Genomic DNA, 22,003 nt, shown 5'->3' with positions numbered 1-22,003 from the left:
CTCACCTTGGCAGCTGCTTTTGTCACCTTGGCAGCTGCTTTCGTAAGGTGTGATTTAAATAACAAGGTTCTGTCTAACGTGATCCCTAGGAACCTTGGCTCCTTGTTGTGTTTGAGGCGTGTGTAGTCAAAGTATACTTCCAGAGCTCTGTCTGCTTCTCTGTTATTGAGGTGGAAGCAAGTTACTTCTGTCTTTGTGGCGTCAGGCCTCAGCCTCCATTTTCTGATGTACGCTGTCAGGGCAGACAGATCGGATGTCAAGGTTTCTTCTATTGTATCAAAATCAGTGTGCCTTGTTGCATGGTCCAGTCATTAGCGTAGATAAATTTCCTACAAACTGTTCTGGCATGTCAATGTATAGGCTGAAAAGCAGCGGGGCTAACACTGAGCCTTGAAGTAAGTCATTTTTAAGGAATTTTTGGCTGCTGACTTATTTCCCATGATGTCCTGGAATCCTCTGTTACCAATAAGCTTTCTCTCCTATGTATCACTTGCACACAGATCACTAACATAACATTAGAATAATTGCAGTAATTTTAGAAGCATTTAAGCAATCATTCTTCCCACATTCAATATGTTAATAGAATGAGAAGAACCCTGATAATTGGTACAATGGGGAGTACCTCCTCCATGCATTTCAGATGTAAATATAGATCAGATACCATTTTAGTGAAAATATGTAAGGAAGACACTTTGCATTGGTGAAGTGTTTATCCATGTTTTTATTTTTATTTGTATTTATATAACCTCCGTAACATCCTTGTTAAACCCTACAATATTCCCAGACTACCTTCTCTACCCAGTGGTTCCTACCCCTGTAACCGACCCCGCTGCAAAACCTGCCCCATGCATCCCCCCACAACCACCTACTCCAGCCCCGCTACTGGTAAAACATACACAATTCAAGGCAGGTCCACGTGTGAAACTACACATGTCATTTATCAGCTGACATGCCTGCACTGCACAGCCTTTTACATTGGTATGACAACAACTAAACTGGCTGAGCGCATGAACGGACACAGACGAACTGTCCGCCTAGGAGATGTCCAATACCCAGTAGCGGAGCATGCCCTCCAGCATAATTCTAGGGACCTAGGAACCTGCTACACTGTATGTGCCATTTGGCTTCTCCCACCCAACACCAGTCCCTCTGAACTGCGGAGATGGGAACTTGCACTCCAGCACATCCTTTCATCCCGCCATCCCCCTGGACTGAACCTACGTTAAACAACCTCACTCCCATTTACTTTTCAGTCTTCTCCTCTTTCCCTTTCCTCTTTAGCCATTCATGCATCTTTTCATCCTACATCTTTATACTATACACCTCTTTACTTCTGTATGCATCCTCTTTGGTTTGAAGCTGGCACAGTACCTACAGTAAAATATCTTTGGCTTCCCTCTGACAACCATGCCTCCATCCATGCTACCCTCCCTGTTTTCCTTTCCCTGTTGCTTCATAACCTGGGTTGTGAGTAACTAAATCCACCTTCCCTTCTTCCCTTTCTTTCCCCTCTCTCCTCCCTGATGAAGGAACATTTATTCTGAAAGCTAGGAACTTAAATTTTCGGTTGTTTTTTGTGTTTCTATCGGCTGTACTGAGCTGAGGTAAGTACTGGCCACATTCTAATTTGTGCATTTTATAAAAAAATAACAAAGTTTAAATGCAACAATTGAGTAAATAAGATCATAGGCAAGAACTTTCAGAGATTTTCAGTTGGTTCACATAAGAAAAATTTTGGTAAGAAATTGGCATGCATCAGTAACTGAAAATTGAGGTAGAGAGAGATCGTTTTAGAGAGTTTTCATCAGAGATAGATGACATTATTTTTAATTAAGCCTACTGAATGCTAAAAATTGGATTTGGTGGCCTTCTCTGTAGGGTAAATGCATAAAAAATCAATTGAGGAATATGAGCACACTTTGAAAACCATTTTAGAAAAGAAGGCACTGTTCAGCACTAAGAACCATTTTGATACATAGCTTTAAGGCTTTGTCATGGTAGTTGTATTCTGTTTTCAGTTACCGGCTGTAACATAGATGGAATACTTTTATTGGAATCACGTAAAGAGCTGAATGGAACTGTTTTCTAGAACTGTCACAGCCGTTGAAGTTGTACTTAGTGTTTTGGCATTCTTGACTGTGTGTGAAAATCCGTAGTGTGTAGCTGTAAAAGCTGTTATTGTCATGGCAGTCAAAAATTGGACAGGCTGTACAGTGTAACAGATTCAGTTTGTATGATTACTTATTCTTCTGGCACTAGACATTGCAAACAACTTATATAAAAGCACTAATACAATGAAGTTCAATTTAGTTTTGCAAATATTTTACAGAGAAGTTAATACACCAACAAAGCAGAAAGTACATCAATATTCATCAAACGTCAATAATACTGGTTCATCAGGCTTATTTACTGGCTGGGTCCTAACATCCAAAAGTCCACCACACCAGCCTATCTTGAAGTTACGACAGACCTGACAAAACAGAAAAAAATGTTATTTAGCATAAAATACATTACTGTAAAGTACACATACCCCAAACTATTAAACAGCAAACAGATTTACAAACTTCCAGCATGCTGAAGTAGCTTGGCCCAACAAATTCTGTTAATCAGTAGAATGAAAAACCAGTCCAAGCTGTAACTTTTACTTTTTATTCATTCAGTGACTAGTTTCGGGCTGAGACCCATTTTCAAGTCGATAATGGCATTTCTGAAAATGTCAAAAATGAACAATGGACACTTACAGTGCCAGGACAGACATTAAGAGATGCATATACTATGTGAACATAAGGCTGAGGCTAACAAAGTCGCGTGCAAAGATACAGTTGAATCAAATATGTCTCCAGAATGGTATTGTTGCAAAATATGCAAAGGTGACTGTCAAAAACAAGTCAAAACATGCAGTGACACAGAATAGGAGGGTGAAAACCATGGGGGTTAGGAGTGAGATTAGAATGGCCCATGGTACAAAACACAAACTTAACAAAGATTTTCTTTTTTGCATTTGAAATTGGTAGTGTATATTGGATATTTACAATTCCAGTTCTTTATCCCTGTGTTAGTGAAAAGTGAAGTGAAATATCAAGCACACAGAATAATATGCTTAGATGATTAGGTCTGGCTAGGGCTGTGAATAGTCTGTTCCTCAGTCATATAACTTTGCCAAAAGGCTTGCTAACTTGACTATGTCCAGTTTACAGATGAGGAAACATTACTTTTGAGCAAGGGGTCTGGTTATTCACTTCAGTTGCCTACATCTGAGAGTGATGTGGTGAACTTGATCACTGAAGTTAAACCAGCATGTATATATAGCAAACTGGACTGCCCTGAGGAGATGTTATTTGCTGTCAAAATACAGGAACTGTTAGCTAAGGAGCATCTCAGTGCTAAGCGCAGTAGAGCTAGTCAAAGTGAGCCATGGGTTTTGGTGGGCATCAATGGTATATTAAATAGAGAGAACACTTTAATAACAAATGCCGATAAAGAAAGTATGTTAGTCACCTTTATCAGAGGTAATGTACAGGGAAAAGGACCTGGACTTTTTGACAAGTAATGGTATGTGACAGGTTGATAAGGATCCAACAAAGTTTGTGAATGTAGCTTTAAAAAAGGAATTACCTGTATGCACTATAAATGTTTGTTGCACATTTTTAACATCTCCAGAAATTCCATTTTCCACTTCGTTACGATGATCTGAAAATGGGTCTCAGCCTGAAACTAATCATCAAATGAATAAAAAGTAAGAATTGCAACTTGGACTGATTGTTTTGTTCTACTCTGCAAACAGATTTCTTAAAAGAAGAGTTTTAGTTTAAACGGTGAAGGAGCCAATGATTAACAAGTTTTAGGTAACATATAACACAAATTGGCTAGACATTTATATTTCCTGAGTGTAGTTATTCCTCTGGGTGTGTATTTACAGGAAATTGTAACAATTTAATTGCAATAATAATGGTCACATAGAGCATCACAAATAAATGGTTCCAAATGGCTCCACATGAATGAAATAGTAGTAGTTGTTCATCATCATCATCATCATCATCATCATCATCATCATCATCACCACCACCATCAAGTCTGCAGGCTTTCATGGCCACTGCCACTGTAGGTAAAATCTTCTATGTTCTTAGGCTGCATCATCATCAGGCCATTTTACATCCAATTCTGCATAACGGCTGCCCCTAGATTTCTCCATTCCTTATTATCTTTGTCAGATGGTATCTATGCTGTTCTGTCACTTTTTTTTAATATCATCTATCACCTTCCATCAGATCATAATCTCATTCTCTTCTCATTTTGTGTAATCCAGCAAAGAACTTCTTTGATCCATCTACATCCAATTCAATTCACTTAGCCACCTGTCCCAACTAATTCTAATTTCCTTCTGTCCTTCCTTCCTTCCTTTTCCATTCCATTTTTATTATGCTCAAAATTATGTCTTCCACTCCATTCTGTTCCCTGATCAACCTGTTTGTTTCCCAGCCAACCTTATAAATTTTCAACAAGCAGCTTTCTATTGTTCACAGTGCAACCCTAATGTTTCACTTGGTTTTTATATAAAATGCCTAAGCTCTCCAGCACATTTTTGCAACTCTGTTAACTTTTTTCGTGTTCATCCAGTCACTGTCTTCAAGTACTATAAACATAAAACTCATCAACTGAGAATATGACTTAGCTTTTAATTTGCATCATTTCTTTTTCAGTGTGTTGGTCATACATTATTTTAGTCTTACTGCAATTGATTTTCAGGCTTACTGTCAGACTTACACCAATAAAATTACATTTGTGCAAATCATCAACAAAATAAATATAGTTCAGATATGTTCCATTAGTGCTTATTGCTGACCATTTTGTCTGTAAGCCAGCAGGGGAATATTGTAGCCTGGCAGCCAGATACTAACACTCCTCGGTAGAGAAAATTCTGCTACCATGTACACTTGACAGCAAAAAAAGTGTCCACTGTTGAATGCAACCACCATAACATAGCTGTGTCATAGATGCTCTAAACACCAAACCTCTGTGGGGTACAGTCATCTGACTACACACAAAGGTTACCAAAAGAGAGGTTCTCTAGTATAGAATACTGCTCATTACAACAGTCAGCCCAGATGTAAACTAATACCACTATACAACAAATATTAGAAACCACTTTATTAGAGATGAGACAGTCCTTAAAATTTGTAAATTAAACTTAATTATAATAAGTGACACTGCAGAAGTCTTATTACACCCATTAAATGGCATCACAAGTTTTTGTTCGTAATATGAATTTGAACCCACTGTTAACCAAACAAAGCCTGGGTATCTGATCGAGAATTGGCTAGATATAGAGAGACCTAAAATATCGAAATGTTCACCAGTATCAGTTTACAAGGCTGAAAGTCCAAATGTGGAAATAAATGACAATACATTTAGCACTGCACCAGGAACCCCATGAAGCTCATATTGCCTCTGGGAAGTAAAAACGAAAGTTATGTAATAAAGTGCAGCACACAGTTATGACACACCATGAAGTGGTGATGAAAGTGGAGTAGAACCCAGTACCTATATGAATTATTAACTAAGCACAATAAGACGTCAGATATTAAATAAGTTCACCAACAGCATGATACTGGATCGACGACACAAGTGTATTTTGCCTGGAGTGGATTCAAACCCCACCTTTCGCTTTTGTCTTATAGCTACGAATAGACATGAAACATTTTTGTTTCTTAGCTAGTAGTGAGATGTGCACAAGTTTGGCTAAAGGTAATGCAAAAAATAGCTCCATGCTGCTGAAGACTCCAACCCCAGGAATATTGTTGTTGTTGACTCCACACAAAGAGGTGTCAACTATCAAATTCCCTTTCACCATTTGAAAAGACCTTAAGGAGTTTGGCATCATGTGGAAACAACAAAATGATGGGACAGTGTCATCTCAAAGGGATCAAATCCAGAGAAATACTGGAATCAGAACTCGAATCACAGCCCAGTGGCAAAAATTTTCAAAATCTCAAGATTGCTTAAAATACAAAATGAAGGTCCTATGACCTCACATGATGATTGGTTCATGAACTAAAATAACATTACTACTGTAAGAAAGCTTACAAGAGACAAAGTTAATGCAAGCAGTGACTTTCACCTCTCAGAGCCAAAACTAATCAAACTCTGCTCCAGTCATCAAATGGACATGTTTAATGTTGATTTTCAACCACAGCAAGAGTCCTCCATTCTTTACTTTGCATTACTGGAGATGAAGATGGTATGGTTGTATCTGTTAAAAACTAGTATCCCCAGAGGGGAAAAAACCCACACCTTAGCCATTACAAACTAGCCTCAGTCCAACCAACCACCAAACTTCACATGTGTTAGCACCATGATTTTGCCATAATCTGGTACACAGCACATGGGCTTCTACTTGAGCTGTTGTTGTGAATAACCTATTCATGATCTAACAGTCAGTGTCATGCAGAAACATGTTTGTGAAAGGACTCTTGGGTGACTGTCATGGTAAGACCAATTTCAACACCATTGCCATTGACTGCCTGACACAGACCAACACCCACCAAGTGATCATGATGCATCAGGCATAGAGCCTACAATCTCATGTGGACTTTCCTGCACACAAATTAGCAAGTGTAACATTGCATAAGATACAATACCATGTTTCAGCATGGTCTGTGGTGATTTTGCATGCCATGTTACTATAAACTTATTTAACTATGGTCTTATGTTGTTGAAGTTTGTAGTACAGCTCATACCATGACAACCTGAATATTTCTCATTTTTGATGTTACAGGAAGTGTCCTTTATGTATCAGAAAATGGAGTCTAAAACAGATAAAGTATAAAATTTATGCCATTCTGTTCTGTTGGTGTTTAGTACACAGGTGAAAACAGTGGAAGCATTTTGAAAGACCTGTACCCACATGGAGTGAGTACTATCAAGAAAGGCAAGTTGGATTGTTTGAGTATGATAATTTTGAGATAAATTAATCACCACATTTAGGAAGACAAACAGACACTGAAGCAGGATGTTTCTAGTATTTACTAGTATGGTCAATGGCAGTGTGTGTGATAAGTGACAAGTGTGATAACCAATTAACCTTCACGTGACACTTGCCTTCAGTAGTAATATTGAGGTTAAAAGAAAGGAAGGAGGATTGCAGTACAATATCTTGTCAAAAACATGATTAGATGTGAAGCAGAATCTTGAACTGGGAAGGAAGGCAAAGGAAGGTGTCTGTGCCCTTTCAAAAGACTGATCCTGGCATTTTCTGTAACAAATTTCAGGAGGCCACCATGACCCTAATTCAGTGTGGCCTGATGGCAATTTGAAGTACCATATAATAACTCCATAGGGAGAAAATAGTAGATAATCCATACCAAACATTATGGCCTGTATACATCCACAAAATGTATTGTTATTGATACACATCTGGTCACACAAAGAAGGTGTTTTGTGCTATGAACTGTTTCACTGGGATGTGTCCTTCACAATTGGCCTTTGTTGCCAACAAATGAGATGCTTTGCAGTTGCAGAGTAACAAATGTGACCTGTAAGATACCTAGGTTGGTAAAGACACCTGCTGAACATCTAAACTGGCACCCATATGCTTTTATATTTTTGTCCCTTATTTATGAACCACCAAGAAAGTTGGTTTTTCTTTTCTTGTGTTTTTTGTTTTGGCAATTGTGCTTTAAATGTGGCTCACCTCAGAATCAGCAAGTCGCTACCTGCACCGTGCATCTCAGATGGTTTTTGATAATGAGGTGAAATATATTGTTGACAATTTCTCTAATATTTGTACCTATTTTGTTCAATAACCTAACAGGAAATGCTATAAATATGCAATATACTAATACAACTGGTGTCTCATCATAATACCATACAATGAATGGCTATCTTAATTAAACTCAAAGTCTTTTCTCATACTCAAGTATCTCTGGCAGGCTACAACATAAATATAACAATGTGGCTGTGAGAGTAGTTGCTGAATGAAATAGTTAACAGAGCATTAAGTGATACATTTTCATTAACCGATTTGTATATTTTGAATAGCAGTTCTGCCATATTGTATGTTTCTTACCCCTAGATCTACTGGCTACTGAATGTATCAACATGTCTTACGATAACAACATTTCTAAAGATGCCATTCTGTGTTTGATATAGCTGTCCATAGCTCTGTCACAGATGAGGTAAAAATCTTACACTCACACCAGTTTGGAATTGAGAGCTACTGCCTCTTACTCTTTACAGCGCATTTACATTTTTGTGGTGCAATTGGCCAACTGTAGTATTCACTGCCTCCTCCTTGCCCTTGTGATGGCTGATAGAGGTAATTCACAACGTTGACAATGAGATTAGTTGTAGTTACTAGATGAAAGTAATCTCTGCTTTCTGTACACATATATTTAACAAGTCAAACACATGCCAAAACGGAATTCACTTAGAATATTTGATTGGTATACCACGAATATATCAAGTGAATCTTGAAAGGTAATTATCTGTTTTTCCAGGAGGTAACAAAACTATCCAATGTATTCCACTATGTTGTCGTGAACCTATCATAGTTGTAGCAGGAATTATTATGTTTCTACTGGCAATGTCTTTCTTGAGTGGACTAACAATTTATGTGTATCATGTGCACCAATGATGCAGTGACTTAATTACTTTTCCTACAACATCATGAGTATTTTAGTATTTATGGTGAGAGAGAAGAATGGAAAGTTGCACAGACCACTGCAATATTCACAAAAGAAAGTAAACATAATCCACTGAGTTACAGATCCATTTCATTCACATCATCATGTAACAGGTTGTCTGAACAAATACTTTGACCCCAAAACGTATTATCTATTGACATTAAAATACCACGGATATGCAAAGGATCACTCTTGTGAGAGACAGCTGCCACTTTATTTACATCATGTACTATGTACAGGGGCTCTCAAATTGCTTCCATATTTATGGAGTTCCAAAAGGACTTTTGATATCATTCCTCACAAGTGGCTTCTAACCACAGTGCTTCTTTATGGACTGTCATCTCAGTTCTGTGACTGGATTCCTAATTTCCTGTCAGAAGGGTCACAATTCACAGTAACTGATGGGACATCACCTACTGAAATGGAAGTGATGAGTGTGATTTCACAAGTAAGGTGATGTATACCTTTTGCTCTTTCTAATGTATATGAGGTGCTATCCAAAATTTTTGGGACTGGTGCTGCCATCTGTTGAAAACCTTATCTTTGGACTAATGATCACTGTCACCCTCAAAGTAGTTCCCATCAACATGTACACACCAGTCCCAGAGCTTCTGCCACTGGTCAAACCCTTTCTGGAAGTCCTGTTCTTTGAGGGTGTTTATCACCACCAGTGACACTTCTTGAATCCTCTCCAGAGTGTCGAACCGACGACCTTTCAACTTGAGTTGCAGTTTTGGGAATAGTTGGAAGTCGCAAGGTGCCAAATCTGGTGAGTGGGGTACAACCACCATTTTGTTTCTTGCCAAAAAGGTCCTGGTGAGCAAGAACGTGTGACAGGGTGCATTGTTGTGATGCAGCAGCCAGTTCCCTTGACACCAAAGTTCGGGCTGTCATGGTTACACATTTTCATGGAGCTGTCACAAAATATCACAGTAATACATGGAATTCACTGTTTGGTTGGGTGGGATGAATTCTTTGTGCACAGCTCCCTTGGTAACAAAGAAAATGGTGATCTTGATCTTCACTTTGCTCTTCTCCTGTTTCGCTTTTTTTTTTTGGGTCTTGGAGAGCCCAGGCTCTTCCACTGGGACAATTGTTGCTTTGCCCCCCCCCCCAAACACTTGTTGAATCATTGCAAGGGTCTCCATAGCACTTTTCGCAATATTCGCACAGAATTTGATACACTCGTGCTGTTCTGGTCACGGATCCATCATAAAATTGCCAAACACCAATCACAGAGTATTACATAAATCACTGTGGACATGCAACACGTCCTCCCAGTTGAATGCCACTCTACACACTGACTCATCAGATATGCATCTCTCGCCAACTAATGGTGCAAAGATCTCCTACTCCTACTTTCCAGATGGCAGCAACAGTCCCAAAAATTTTGGATTCCGCCTTGTATAAACAATTTAGCAAACTGAACATTTCTCTTGGATTTGTGGCTGATAATGCTGCCATCTAGTAAAGTCCTCAGAAGAGCAAAGCAAATTACAAAATGATGTTGAAAATATATCTTCACAGTGCAAAACATGACAATTGACCCTAAACAATAAAATGTGTTAGGTTCTCCACATTCATACCAAAAAATTCTGCTTACACAGTAAATCAGTTACATTTGAAGGTTGCTGATTCAACTAAATATATAGGAGTTATGATCACAGACTACTTAAACTGGAATTTGCAGCAATACAGGAAAATTTCCTTATCACTAGCCAGAATCCCATCAGACATACTGTTTCTGCATTGTTGCTTGGCCCATGTATTTCCCCCATCAAATTGCCCACCTCTGGCTGCCACCCCTCCTTCCACAATGATATCCACCTGTTCAGATTCTGCCAATCTGTAACCCTCACCAACATAGTCCAGCAAAACTGTGTCAACCGAGCCCTAACCACCTGGCAGTTCCTTCTCTCTACCTGCAAAATTCTCCTGCTATACAATCCCAAATTCCTGAAACCCATAACACACACTGAAACTCTTGTTCTCCAAGAACCAACCCAACATGCACAACACCACCTCAGAAAGCTCTCCACCCTGCTTACCTCGTACTCCTGCCTTGGAGTACCACTGTCCACCACCTCTACAACAACCTCCAAACCTTGCCCACCTCCCCTCATAACTGACAAACCCTGTCTCGCAGACCTACTACATTTACCCTATCATCCAAAACTCCCTCCACTGCCACACAAAATTCAGAATCTAAACAGACCCAAAACACAGTCATGAAACTTTCCTCCAGAAGCCTTAGCCCTACAGAAGTAGCAGTCCAGTCCAAAGGCCTCACCTTTTGCCCCACTCCCATATCCTACCATGTAGAACTCATTAAAGACCTTGTCTCCTTCTCCTGGTCGCTACAGTGGAAACACTTCTTTGCCACCAACCCTACCAATCAGACTCAACCAAAGGCCAATGCTGAACTGTGCCTAACTCAGTTCACTAATCCATCCAACTTCGATCCACCCCACTACCCCCAAATCACCCTCTGTTAACTTCCCAGAACTTCAGCCTTGAACCTTGCCTCACCATCATTCCCCAAATCCCTCAACATACAAATTAATCCTACACCCACAGGAAGAACTGGAGTCCACCATCTAAAAACTGATCCTGACCTTATAATCCTACTTGTGGACAAAGGCTGTTGTTTTGAACCACAATGATTACCTGGCACAAGGAATCTGCCAGCTGTCAGATACATCCACCTACAAAACTTGCGACAGTGACCCCATTCCCGAAACTGAACAGTATCTACACTCTCTCCTATAATCCTTAGGCCCATCCCAGAACCTCCCCCTGGAGTTCAAATCTCTGCTGACACCTACCGCTCTCTGCACTCCTGCCTTCAGCATGCTTCCTAAAGTCCATTAACCCAACCATCCAGGATGCCCATTGTGGCCAGTTACTGTACCCCCACTCAAAGAATCTCTGCTCTCATAGACCAACGCTTTCAACCTAATGCCCAGAACCTACCCTCCTATATAAAAGATACCAACTATTTCCTCCACCGATTCTCCACAGTTTCTGTCTCTTTACCACACATCACTATGGATGCCACCTCCCTTTACACTAACATCCCTAACACCCATGGCCTGATCGCTACTGAACACTACCTTTCACAATGCTTGACAGATTCTAAAACAATTACCTCCTTCCTAGTCATGATGACCAACTATATCCTCACCCACAGTTACTTCTCCTTTGAAGGCACTATCTACAAACAAATCCGGGGTATGTGCGGCACCATCCTACACCAGTCTACTCATGGGCCATCTAGAGGAATCCTTCCTAAACACCCAGAATCCTAAGCCTCTCACCTTGTTCAGATTCACTGATGATATCTTTGTGATCTGGATTGAAGGTGAGGATACACTATCCACATTCTTCAAGAACCTCAACAACTTCTCCCCCATTTGCTTCACCTGGTCCTACTCCACCCAACAAGCCATCTTCCTAAATGTTGACCTACACCTCACAGATGGCTACATCAGTACCTCCATTCATATCAAACCTACTAACCACCAGCAATACCTCCACTTCGACAGCTGCCACCCGTTCCATAACAAGAAGTCCCTTCTGTACGGCCTAGCCACCTGTGGTCATCACATCTGCAGTGATGAGCAATCCCTCCCAAAGTATACCATGAGTCTCACTGAAGCCTTCACAGAGTGTAATTATCCTCCCAAACTTGTGCAAAAACAAATCTCCCAAGCCTTATCTTTCCAGTCTCCCACCACCTCCCAAAGTCCCACCATTTGGCAACAGAGGAGCATTCCCCTCATAACTCAGTACCACCCAGGACTGGAGCAACTGAATTACATTCTCTGTCAGGGTTTCAACTAGTCCTCCTTGTCCCCTGAAATGAGAAATGTCCTGCCCACTATCCTTCCCGCCCCTCCCACAGTGGTATTCTGCTGTCCACAGAACCTATACAATATACTCGTCCATCCCTGCACAACTCCTGCTCCCAACCTCTTACCCCATGGCTCATATCCCTACAATAGACCTAGATGCAAGACCTGTCCCATACATCCTCCCACCACCACCTACTCCAGTCTGGTCACAAACATCACTTATCTCATCAAAGGCAAGGCTACCTGTGAAACCATTCATGTGATCTACAAACTAAGCTGGAATCACTGCGCTGCATTCTATATGAGCATGACAACCAACAAGCTGCCTGTCCATATGAATGGCCACCGACAACCTGTGGCCAAGATCACCCTATTGTCAAGCACCCTGCCAAACACGACATCCTTCATTTCTATGACTGCTTCTCATCCTATGCCATATGCATCCCTCACACCAACACCAGCTTTTCTGAACTGTGCAAGTGGGAACTTTCCTTGCACTATATCCTACATTCCTGTAACTCTCTTGGCCTCAACCTTTGTTAGTCATTGTCTTCACCCATCCAACCCCTTTCCTTGTCCCCATTCCAGCACTACATAGCCCTCACTCCACCTGCACACCCAGTCTTTTTACTTCTTTCTTTTCTGCTACATACCCCCTTCTCACCTACACCCTGCCCTCCGTCTAACCTCCCGACTGCACATAACTGCCCTACACACTCTCCACTTCATCCCTGCATGCTCCCCAGCAGCACTACTCTGTCTGCCACCCCTACCCTACTATACCTCCCCATCCCCACCCCAGTCTTCTCTTTACCCACACCCAGTCACCACTCCCATCATGCACACAACTAATACAAGCCCTGGCCACAAAGCCATGCTCACCACTTCAAGGCTCAAACTTTCATCTACCCTACCCAAGTCTGTAGTATAAAATAGCAAAGCTAGAGCTATTTTGCTATAACATGGGAGTCACATCTACCTTTGACATTTCATTCAAATATTTAACAAAAAATAAGTTAAAAACACACTTATGATAAACACACACACACACCGAAAAACGGCAACAGTGCACAGCGGCAAGGATGGTCACCCATCCAAGTACCAGTCATGCCCAACAGCACTTAACTTTGGTGATCTGACGGGAACCGGTGTATCCACTGCGGCAAGGCCATTTCCCCCATGATAAACATAGCTACCACAAAATATTTTAACTAGAAGGCTATCACATCAAGCAGGAAACTCTTCTTTCTTCTAAGTGCACTGCATCAGATATAGCCTTCAAAAATGTGTATCCTATCAAGATAACTAAGCAGATTTTAAAAGTAAACAGTTTGGGTGGCAACCTTGCTAAATAATTGTGTATACGTAGTATATCATTCACTTTTTGAACAACTATAAAGTGTACTCAGTGTCTCTGAAACAATAAGTGCCACACAATGGAAATTATGTTCTGCTGAGGCACTTCATTTACATTGCAATACTCTGTAACTCGCAATTAAGTGTTTCATAAAAGGTTCACAAAATTGCTTCAATTTCTTGACCGTTCCACTCAAGTATGAAGCTCAAGAAAAAGGAACATCAAAATCTTTATGTGCAAGTTCTAATTTCTCTTATGTTATTGCAGTTGTAATATCATCCTTTGCATGAAGATGACAACAACTATTTGCATTTGGGGGAGAAAGATGGTAGTTGAAATGTCATAGAAATAACATGCCACAGTGAAAATGTGTAAGTGATACATACATAAATAAGATAAACAGTGGAATCAGGGAACAGTGTGACGAGCTGGGTGCAATTTTTGTAGACTCTAATAAATTTTTAAGTGATAAGTGTCTGCGAAAAGATGGGCTACACTGAATACATTAGGTTCAATGACTTCCAGCAAAATGCACTTGAGAAAACTTCCACTCAGCAGCTTGCAAAGATAATATTATTACAAATTATCAGTTTGATGATATAAGGGAGTTTTGCCTAGATCTAGTGATATCTAATCACTCAGTTTTGTTTATAGAGTTCCCCAAAACAGAGAAACTAAAATCTGAATCTTATATAAGAATGAATTTCAGCAGTGAAAATTTAGAGTTGTTTAGTGATAATTTAAGTGTTATAAGCTGGACTTTGGACCACTGTGATTCAAGCAACAAAAATTTTGATAAATTACTAGATTGTTTTTTGGGTGTATTCAATGAAATATTTCCCCCAACATTTTATCAAAAGAGAGTCAGGAATAAATGAAATTGGATTACACTAGGCATAAAAATTTCAAGTGTCAGAAAAAGACAGCTGCACAATGAACTCAAAGTAAATAGAAACACTAATTTTGTAACTTAAGTGCTATAAGATTATATTCAAAAACAGTGATAAGGCAGCAAAAAAACTGGCAAATGGTATATTTATATATTCATGAATAAACAAAGAAATAAAACAAAGGCAGTGGTCTGTTGTGAAATCAGAGTTGGGAGTCAATGTTAAAATTCAAGAAATTTCTCGAATTAGGTTTCAGGGTGATATTATTGTAAATCGTGTTCAAATATTATATATTTTCAGCCCCATGTACAGTGGTGTCTGAGCATAGAGTGATGCAAAGGAAATTTGAAGTTTTCCTTGCGACGAGTACCATAGCTATGCTTAAAATGGAACTTTTCTAGATTATGTTGATTATTATATACAAAAATCAGAATTTCAAAAATGTACAATGAAGTAATTCTTAGTATTTTTAATTTCTTGAACAATGGCTGACATGACTCATTTTTGTGCACAGCACACATGTTTCTAATGATTTTCTACTGAAGAATTAGTAGCCTTGTGCTGCTTTTAGAGTTTCTCCAGAAAATTATGCCATACTGTATAATAGATTCAAAATAACTGTGGTAGGATTCAAGTTTCCTCAGAACATTTTCTATACTATCTGGAATCTTTTCTATTGTATGATTTTCTATACATATTAAAAATGGACCTTGGTTCACTGAAAAGTTTAATCCAAAATATTTTAATATTTAATATTTTAATAGAAAAATGTTAGTACATCATTGAAAAATTCATTGAAGACAGTGACACTTTGAACAATAAAAATCTATAGCTAATATTGCAGTGTTGTCAGTGTACAACAAACGAAATTGGTAAACTGTTAATTTACAGTGTTGTATTTATTGGCACTATTCTTAAAATAGTGTAAAAAGAATTTCTGTAAATCATTATACATTATATTTTTGCTAAACTTGGCATGTCTCCTGTACAATAGATCATATGATCTGTATAATGTATGTAATTAGACTAATAAACCACATTTCACACATTTCACATTTAATATTGTGTCCCCAACTTGTCCCACTGCCCCCTCCCCTCCACTTCAAGCAAAAAAGAAAAATATATGTGACAGTCTCTCCCATAATTTGCTATAATACAAAATCAGCTGTCTTCTGTCAATGTTTTTTGATGTCCTCAATCAATCCCCTCAGGTAATGATCACACAGTGCTCAGCGATATATCAGAAGATCTTGAACAATTATAGTGCTGGCAAACACATTAGTAGATTTCTTGGGTCTTCTAAGGATTGGTCAATACCTCAACATTTGTTTCACCTTTGCCACAACATGTGATGTTTTCCAGTTACATTGTTTATGTCTGTAACTCCTAGGTCTTTCATTAGATCTATAACCCAAAAATTTGTGTTACTTCTCAATTTCTCGAAGCTTGATGAAATCTTCTTAGTAATCATGTGGCAAACCTCACACATTTTATAGTTTATGGTCAATTGTCACCTTTTGCACTGTGAAGATAAATTTTCAACACCATTTGGCAACTCACTTTGCTCTTTTGAGGAGTTTACTATATAGTAGCATTACCTGCCACAAATCTATGAGACACATTCTGACTGCTAAATAGTTTACATAAATTAGAAATAGCAGAAGGTCCATATCATGTTACTTGCAGAATCACACTCATTATTTTCATTTCACTAGGTGACATCCCATCAGTTGCTGTGAACTGTGAGCTTTCAGGCAGGAAATCATGAATTCAGTTGCACAACTGACCTATAAACATGGAGGCAATTTGAGCCCCCCTATGTGCAGTACACCATGTGAATAAAGTGCCAAGTGTGTCTCACAAGAGTGATGATTTCCAAATGCCAAATGCATGTTAGTTTCATGTCAATATGTAATATATTTCATGGTATTTTTTAACATTGGAACAAAGTAATTGTTCACACATCTTGCTACATGTCAAAATCAATTAAATGGATCTGTAACTCAGTGGATTATGCTTATTTTCTTTCATATGTACTGCAGTGGTCTGTGCAACTTTCCATTCTTTTCTCTAGCCATAAATGCTAGAATATTCATCATGATGCGGTAGGAAAAGCAATTAAGCTGCTGCATCACTGATGCACAAGATGCACTCGTAAACTGTTAGCCCACTCATGAAAGACACCGCCAGTAGAAACATAATTCTTCTGCTAAAAGTATGATAGCATCATGACAACACAGTGGAACATGTCTGCCAATACTGTGATAGTTTTGATGCTGCCTTGAATGACATGATTATCTCGTAAGATTCACCTGATATATGCATGGTATACCAATCAAATATTCTGAATGAATTTCATTTTGGTGTGTCATCAACTTACCAAACATAACTTTACAGAAAGCATAAATTACTTTCACACAACAACTATGATTAATATCATTGACTTCATTGTGAATTATCTGTATCAGCCAGCACCGGGGCAAGGAGGAGGCAATGAATGCTGCAGTTGATCACTTAATCCACAAGAATGTTGACACACTGTGAAGAGTAAGAGGCAGTAGCTCTCAGTTCCAAACTGGTGTGAAAGTAAGATTTTATCTCCTCTGTGACAGAGCTACAAATAACTGTATTGAACTCAAAATGACATCGTTAGAAATTTTGGTGTAATAAGACATGTTGCTACATTCAGTAACCAGTAGATCTGGGGTTGAGAATATGGCAGAACTGCTAATCAAAATTTACAAATCAGTTAATGAAATCATATCACTTAATTCTCTGTTGAATGTGTTTCATTCAGCAACTGCTCTCACAGCCACATCATCATATTTACATTGTAGTTTGGTAGAGTTACTTCAATATGAGAATTCAAGTTTAATTAAGATAGCCATTCACTGTATGGTACTATGATGGGACACCAGTTGTATTAGTGTAGTGCATATTTATAGCATTTCCTGTTAGGTTATTGAACAAAATAGACACAAATATTAGAGAAATTCTCAACAATATATTTCACCTCATTATCCCAAACCACCTGAGATGCACAGTGCAGGTAGCGACTTGCTGATTCTGAGATGAGCCACATTTAAAGCACAATCACCAAAACAAAAAACACAAGGAAACAAAAATTAACTTTCTTGCTGGTTGATCAACAAGAGGCAAAAAGGTAAAAACATGTGGGTGCCAGCTTAGAAGATGTGCAGCAGGCATCTTCACCAACGTGGCTGTTACTCTGAAACTGCAAGGCATCTCATTTTTTGGAAACAAATGCCAACTGCAAAGGACATGTCCCTGTGAAACAGTTCATAACACAAAACATCATCTTTGTGCCACCAAATGTGTATCAACAACAACACATTTTGTGGATGTATACAGGCCATCATTTGAGATAATGTTCGGTATGGCTTACCCACTATTTTCTCCTTATGAAGGTATCATAAGGTACTTCAAACTGCCATCAGACCACACTGATTTAGGTTGACAGTAATCTCCTCAAATCTGTTACGGCAAATGCCAAGACCAATACTTTGAAAGGGTGCAGCCACCTTCCTTCACACTCCTTCCCAGTTGGAGAATCTGCTCCACATCTAATCTGGTTTTTGACAAGGTGTTGTACTGTAATCCTCTTTCCTTTCTCTTAACCTCAATATCATTACTGAAGGCAAGTGTTACATGAAGGTTAATTGGTCATCACATTGCCAGTTATCAGATACATCATCATTGGCCATACTAGAAAACTGGAGAAACATCCTGCATTAACGCCCGTTTGTCTTCCTAAATGTGGTGATCAATTTATCTCACAATGATCATATTTGAAACAATACAACTTGACTTTCTCAATAACACACTCCATACAGGGCACAGGTGTTTCAAACTGCCTCAACTGCTTTCTCCCTTTTATTAAACAGAAAAAGAACACAATGTAACACATATCAGACTTCACTCTGTTTTTGACTTCATTTTCTAATGCACAAATGATGCTCTTTATAACATCAAAAATGAGAAATATTCAACTTGTCATTGCACAAGCTATACTACAAACTTGAACAAAATAAGACCACATTTAAATAAGTTTATATTAACATGACATACAAAATTGCTACAGAGTATCCTGAAACATAGTATTATATCATAGGCAATGTTACATAATGTTATATTGGTACTTTAAGTACATGAAAGTCTGCTGGAGATCACAGGCTCTATACCCTATGCATTCTGATCACTTGGGTGGTTGCCAGTCTGTATCAAGCAGCCACTGGCTGAAGGCACTGAAACTGGTTTAACCATGTAAAACACCCACAAGCCCTTTAACAAACATGTTTCCGCAATATGTTTCTGTTACTGGCTGGTTAGAAAATGAACAAAACTGTGTTTGACCTTCTTTCAGATTGATTCTCTTAGCAGACACATGGGAAATGGCTTAAAGGAAAGGAAAAGGATGGGTTTTGGTATCACAGCTTTGTGTTCACACTGCATGAATCCAGCCATTAGATTATGAATGGATTATTCACAACAAAAGCTCAAGTGGAAGTCAACACTGCTTGTGAAGCGTGCTGTGTACCCCATTATGATAAAAATGAAATTTGGTGGTTGGCTGGACTGAGGCTAGTTTGTAATGGCTTAGGAGTGTGTTTGATTGCCTCTGGGGATACTTGTTTTTAACAGCTACAAACATAACCTCTTCACCTCCAGTAATGCAAAGTAAAGAACACAGGATTGTGCTGTGGTTGCAAATCAACACTTGCTGCTGACTGGAACAGAGTTTGATTAGTTTTGGCTATCAGTAGTGGAAGTCGCTGTTTGCAGAAACTCTGTCTCTAGTAAGCTTTCTTATAGTAGTAATGTTATTCTATTTCATGAACAAATCATCATGTGTCATCTTAGGACCGTCATTTCTTATTTTAAGTGAACTTGAGATTTAGAATATATTGGCACTGGTCTTGGATTTGAGCTCTGATTCCAATTTTTCTCTGGATTTGAACCCTTCAAGATGATACTGTCCAATCATTTTGTTGTTTCCACATGATGCCAGACTCCTCTAGGTCTCTACAAACAGTGTGATCCTAACTACTAGTGAAAGGGATTTGACACTTGGCACCTCTTTGTGTGTGGTCAACAATGATAATATGCGTGAGTTGGAGTCTGCAGCAGCATGGAACTATTTGTTGCATTACCTCCAGTTCAACATGTGCACATCTCGCTACTGGTGAAGAAACAATAAATATTTCATGTCTATTCGTAGCTGTAAGACAATAGCGAAAGGTGCCAAGTTCAAATCCCTGCCAGGCAAACATCATGTGTATCATCATTCCAGTATCACACTGTTGGTGAACTTATTCAATAGGTACTGGATTCTACTCCTGTCCATCACCACAATTTTACCTCATGGTGTGTCACACTTGTGTGTTGGTCTTCATTATATACCTTTCATGATTACTTCCCTGAGGCAATGTAAGCATCAGGGGATTTCTGGTGCAGTTCTAAATGTATTGTCATTTATTTCCCCACTCAGACATTCTGCCTTCTAAATTGATACTGGTGAACACTTCAATACTTTTTATGCCTAGTCAAGTCTCAATCAGTCATGCAAGCTTTGTTTAGTTAACAGTGGATTCAAATTCAGATAACAAACAAAAACTTGTGTTGTTATTTAGTGGATGTGATAAGACTTCTGCAGTGTCACTTATTGTAATGATGTTTAATTTACCCCCTCATGCGGACAAGCCTTTGTAAAGTGCGCCAACTGCAAATAACACAGTCGTGTACAGTTCCATTGTTATTTTACAATAGCAAGCCTCTACCTATCCCTGCATTATTTTTTCAGCTAGCACAGTGAGAAGTTGTGCTGTCATTGGTTCATGTGGCCTACAGTAATTTAAAAAAAACTGTGTTTCATCTTAGTGTACAAAATATGCCACATGCCTGGACATGTAAGTGATTTTTCCTTCACTTTTATTTTGATCCTTTTTAGTTGAATCAAAAGAAAGCATATAACAAGTGGATATATTTCTGTCCAAGGCAAGATCAAAGCTGACAAACCACAAGCCTGATTGGTTACTCAACAAGGATCCAGATTTCAACTCTGTGCCAGGCAACGAAAACAATGACAGCTCTGTAAAAGTAGAAGAATTTATCACTCGAAGTGACCACAATTCAGATTCTGGTCAAGTCCATGATTCAGATGATGACTGTAAAGGGCCGTTCTCCACTGGTGGTATTTTCATTGTGGGGGACGAAATGTGTAAATGGAATAAAATATGTCCTAATGTGACTTCAAAAACAAAAAGAAAGCATATTGCGAAAATATTCTCTGGGCCTATGCATGTTGCCAGAGGGATCATAAGTGAAACAGAGGCTTTATGGACAATGCTTAGTCTGGAAAGGATTGACGAAATTGTAAAATACACGAACATATACATTCAATCTAACAAAGAATGTGTACAATATTTCAGAAAAGGGGTGATAATGAAACTACAAGGTATGAAATAACAGCATTGTTGGGATTGCTGTATCTCATTTTAACCAAGAAAGCAAACCACACAAATGTCTTTGAACTGTGGGCAGCACATGGTACTGGCATGGAAATTATGAGAGTGTGATGAGCTGTAGAAGATTTCTGTTCCTTTTACAATGTATCTGTTTTGATGGCAAGAGTACAAGGCAAGAAAGAAAAGTAACTGATAAACTTGCTTCAATAATGCAAGACCACTTATAGCATTGGACAATTTGTGACAGTATATGAAAAGTTGCAAGCTTCATGGGGTCGCTGTCCTTTTTGTTCAGCATATCCTGAACTAACCAGCAAACTATGGGATAAAGATTTTTATTTTAACAGATGCTAAAACATTCTTCATTAGTAATATTGAAGTGTATTGTGGAAAACAACCTAAAGGACCATAAAATGTTTCTAATTCTACCTGTGATATTGTTCAAAGACTATTTACTTACACTGAAGGCTCAGGAATAAACATTACAATGGGTAATTGGTATGCTAGCAATGCCATAGCCAACTCCCTTTTGAAAAAGCAACTAACATGCATTGGTACATTGAGAAAAAACAAATGTGAGATCCGACGAGAATTCTTACCTGGGAAATGTAGGACTATTCACTCCTCTCTATTTGGTTTTCAGAATGATATGATGCTAGTCTCATATGTGCCAAAACAAAACAAGGCAGTTATATTACTTTCAACTACGCATGATTTCAGGTACACCAGAGATAGT

At 38.8% G+C, this 22,003-nt stretch overlaps 1 protein-coding gene across 2 annotated transcripts in view; it reads right to left on the bottom strand.

Annotated features, from left to right (window-relative positions):
- Window positions 1-2,209: 2,209 nt before the first annotated feature.
- Window positions 2,210-22,003, bottom strand: part of LOC126284443 (cytochrome P450 302a1, mitochondrial) — a 208,313-nt gene continuing 188,519 nt past the window's right edge. For both annotated transcript variants that reach the window (XM_049983364.1, XM_049983363.1), the window contains one exon: window positions 2,210-2,470. In XM_049983364.1, the coding sequence (XP_049839321.1) occupies window positions 2,363-2,470 (108 nt within the window). In that variant the 3' untranslated portion in view covers window positions 2,210-2,362. The remainder of the gene's footprint in view (window positions 2,471-22,003) is intronic.

The sequence above is a fragment of the Schistocerca gregaria genome, chromosome 8 (assembly GCF_023897955.1).
Source record: "Schistocerca gregaria isolate iqSchGreg1 chromosome 8, iqSchGreg1.2, whole genome shotgun sequence".
Classification (NCBI taxonomy): domain Eukaryota; kingdom Metazoa; phylum Arthropoda; class Insecta; order Orthoptera; family Acrididae; genus Schistocerca; species Schistocerca gregaria.
Note: the sequence above shows the minus strand (reverse complement) of the source record. Positions and strands in the feature narration are given on the sequence as shown.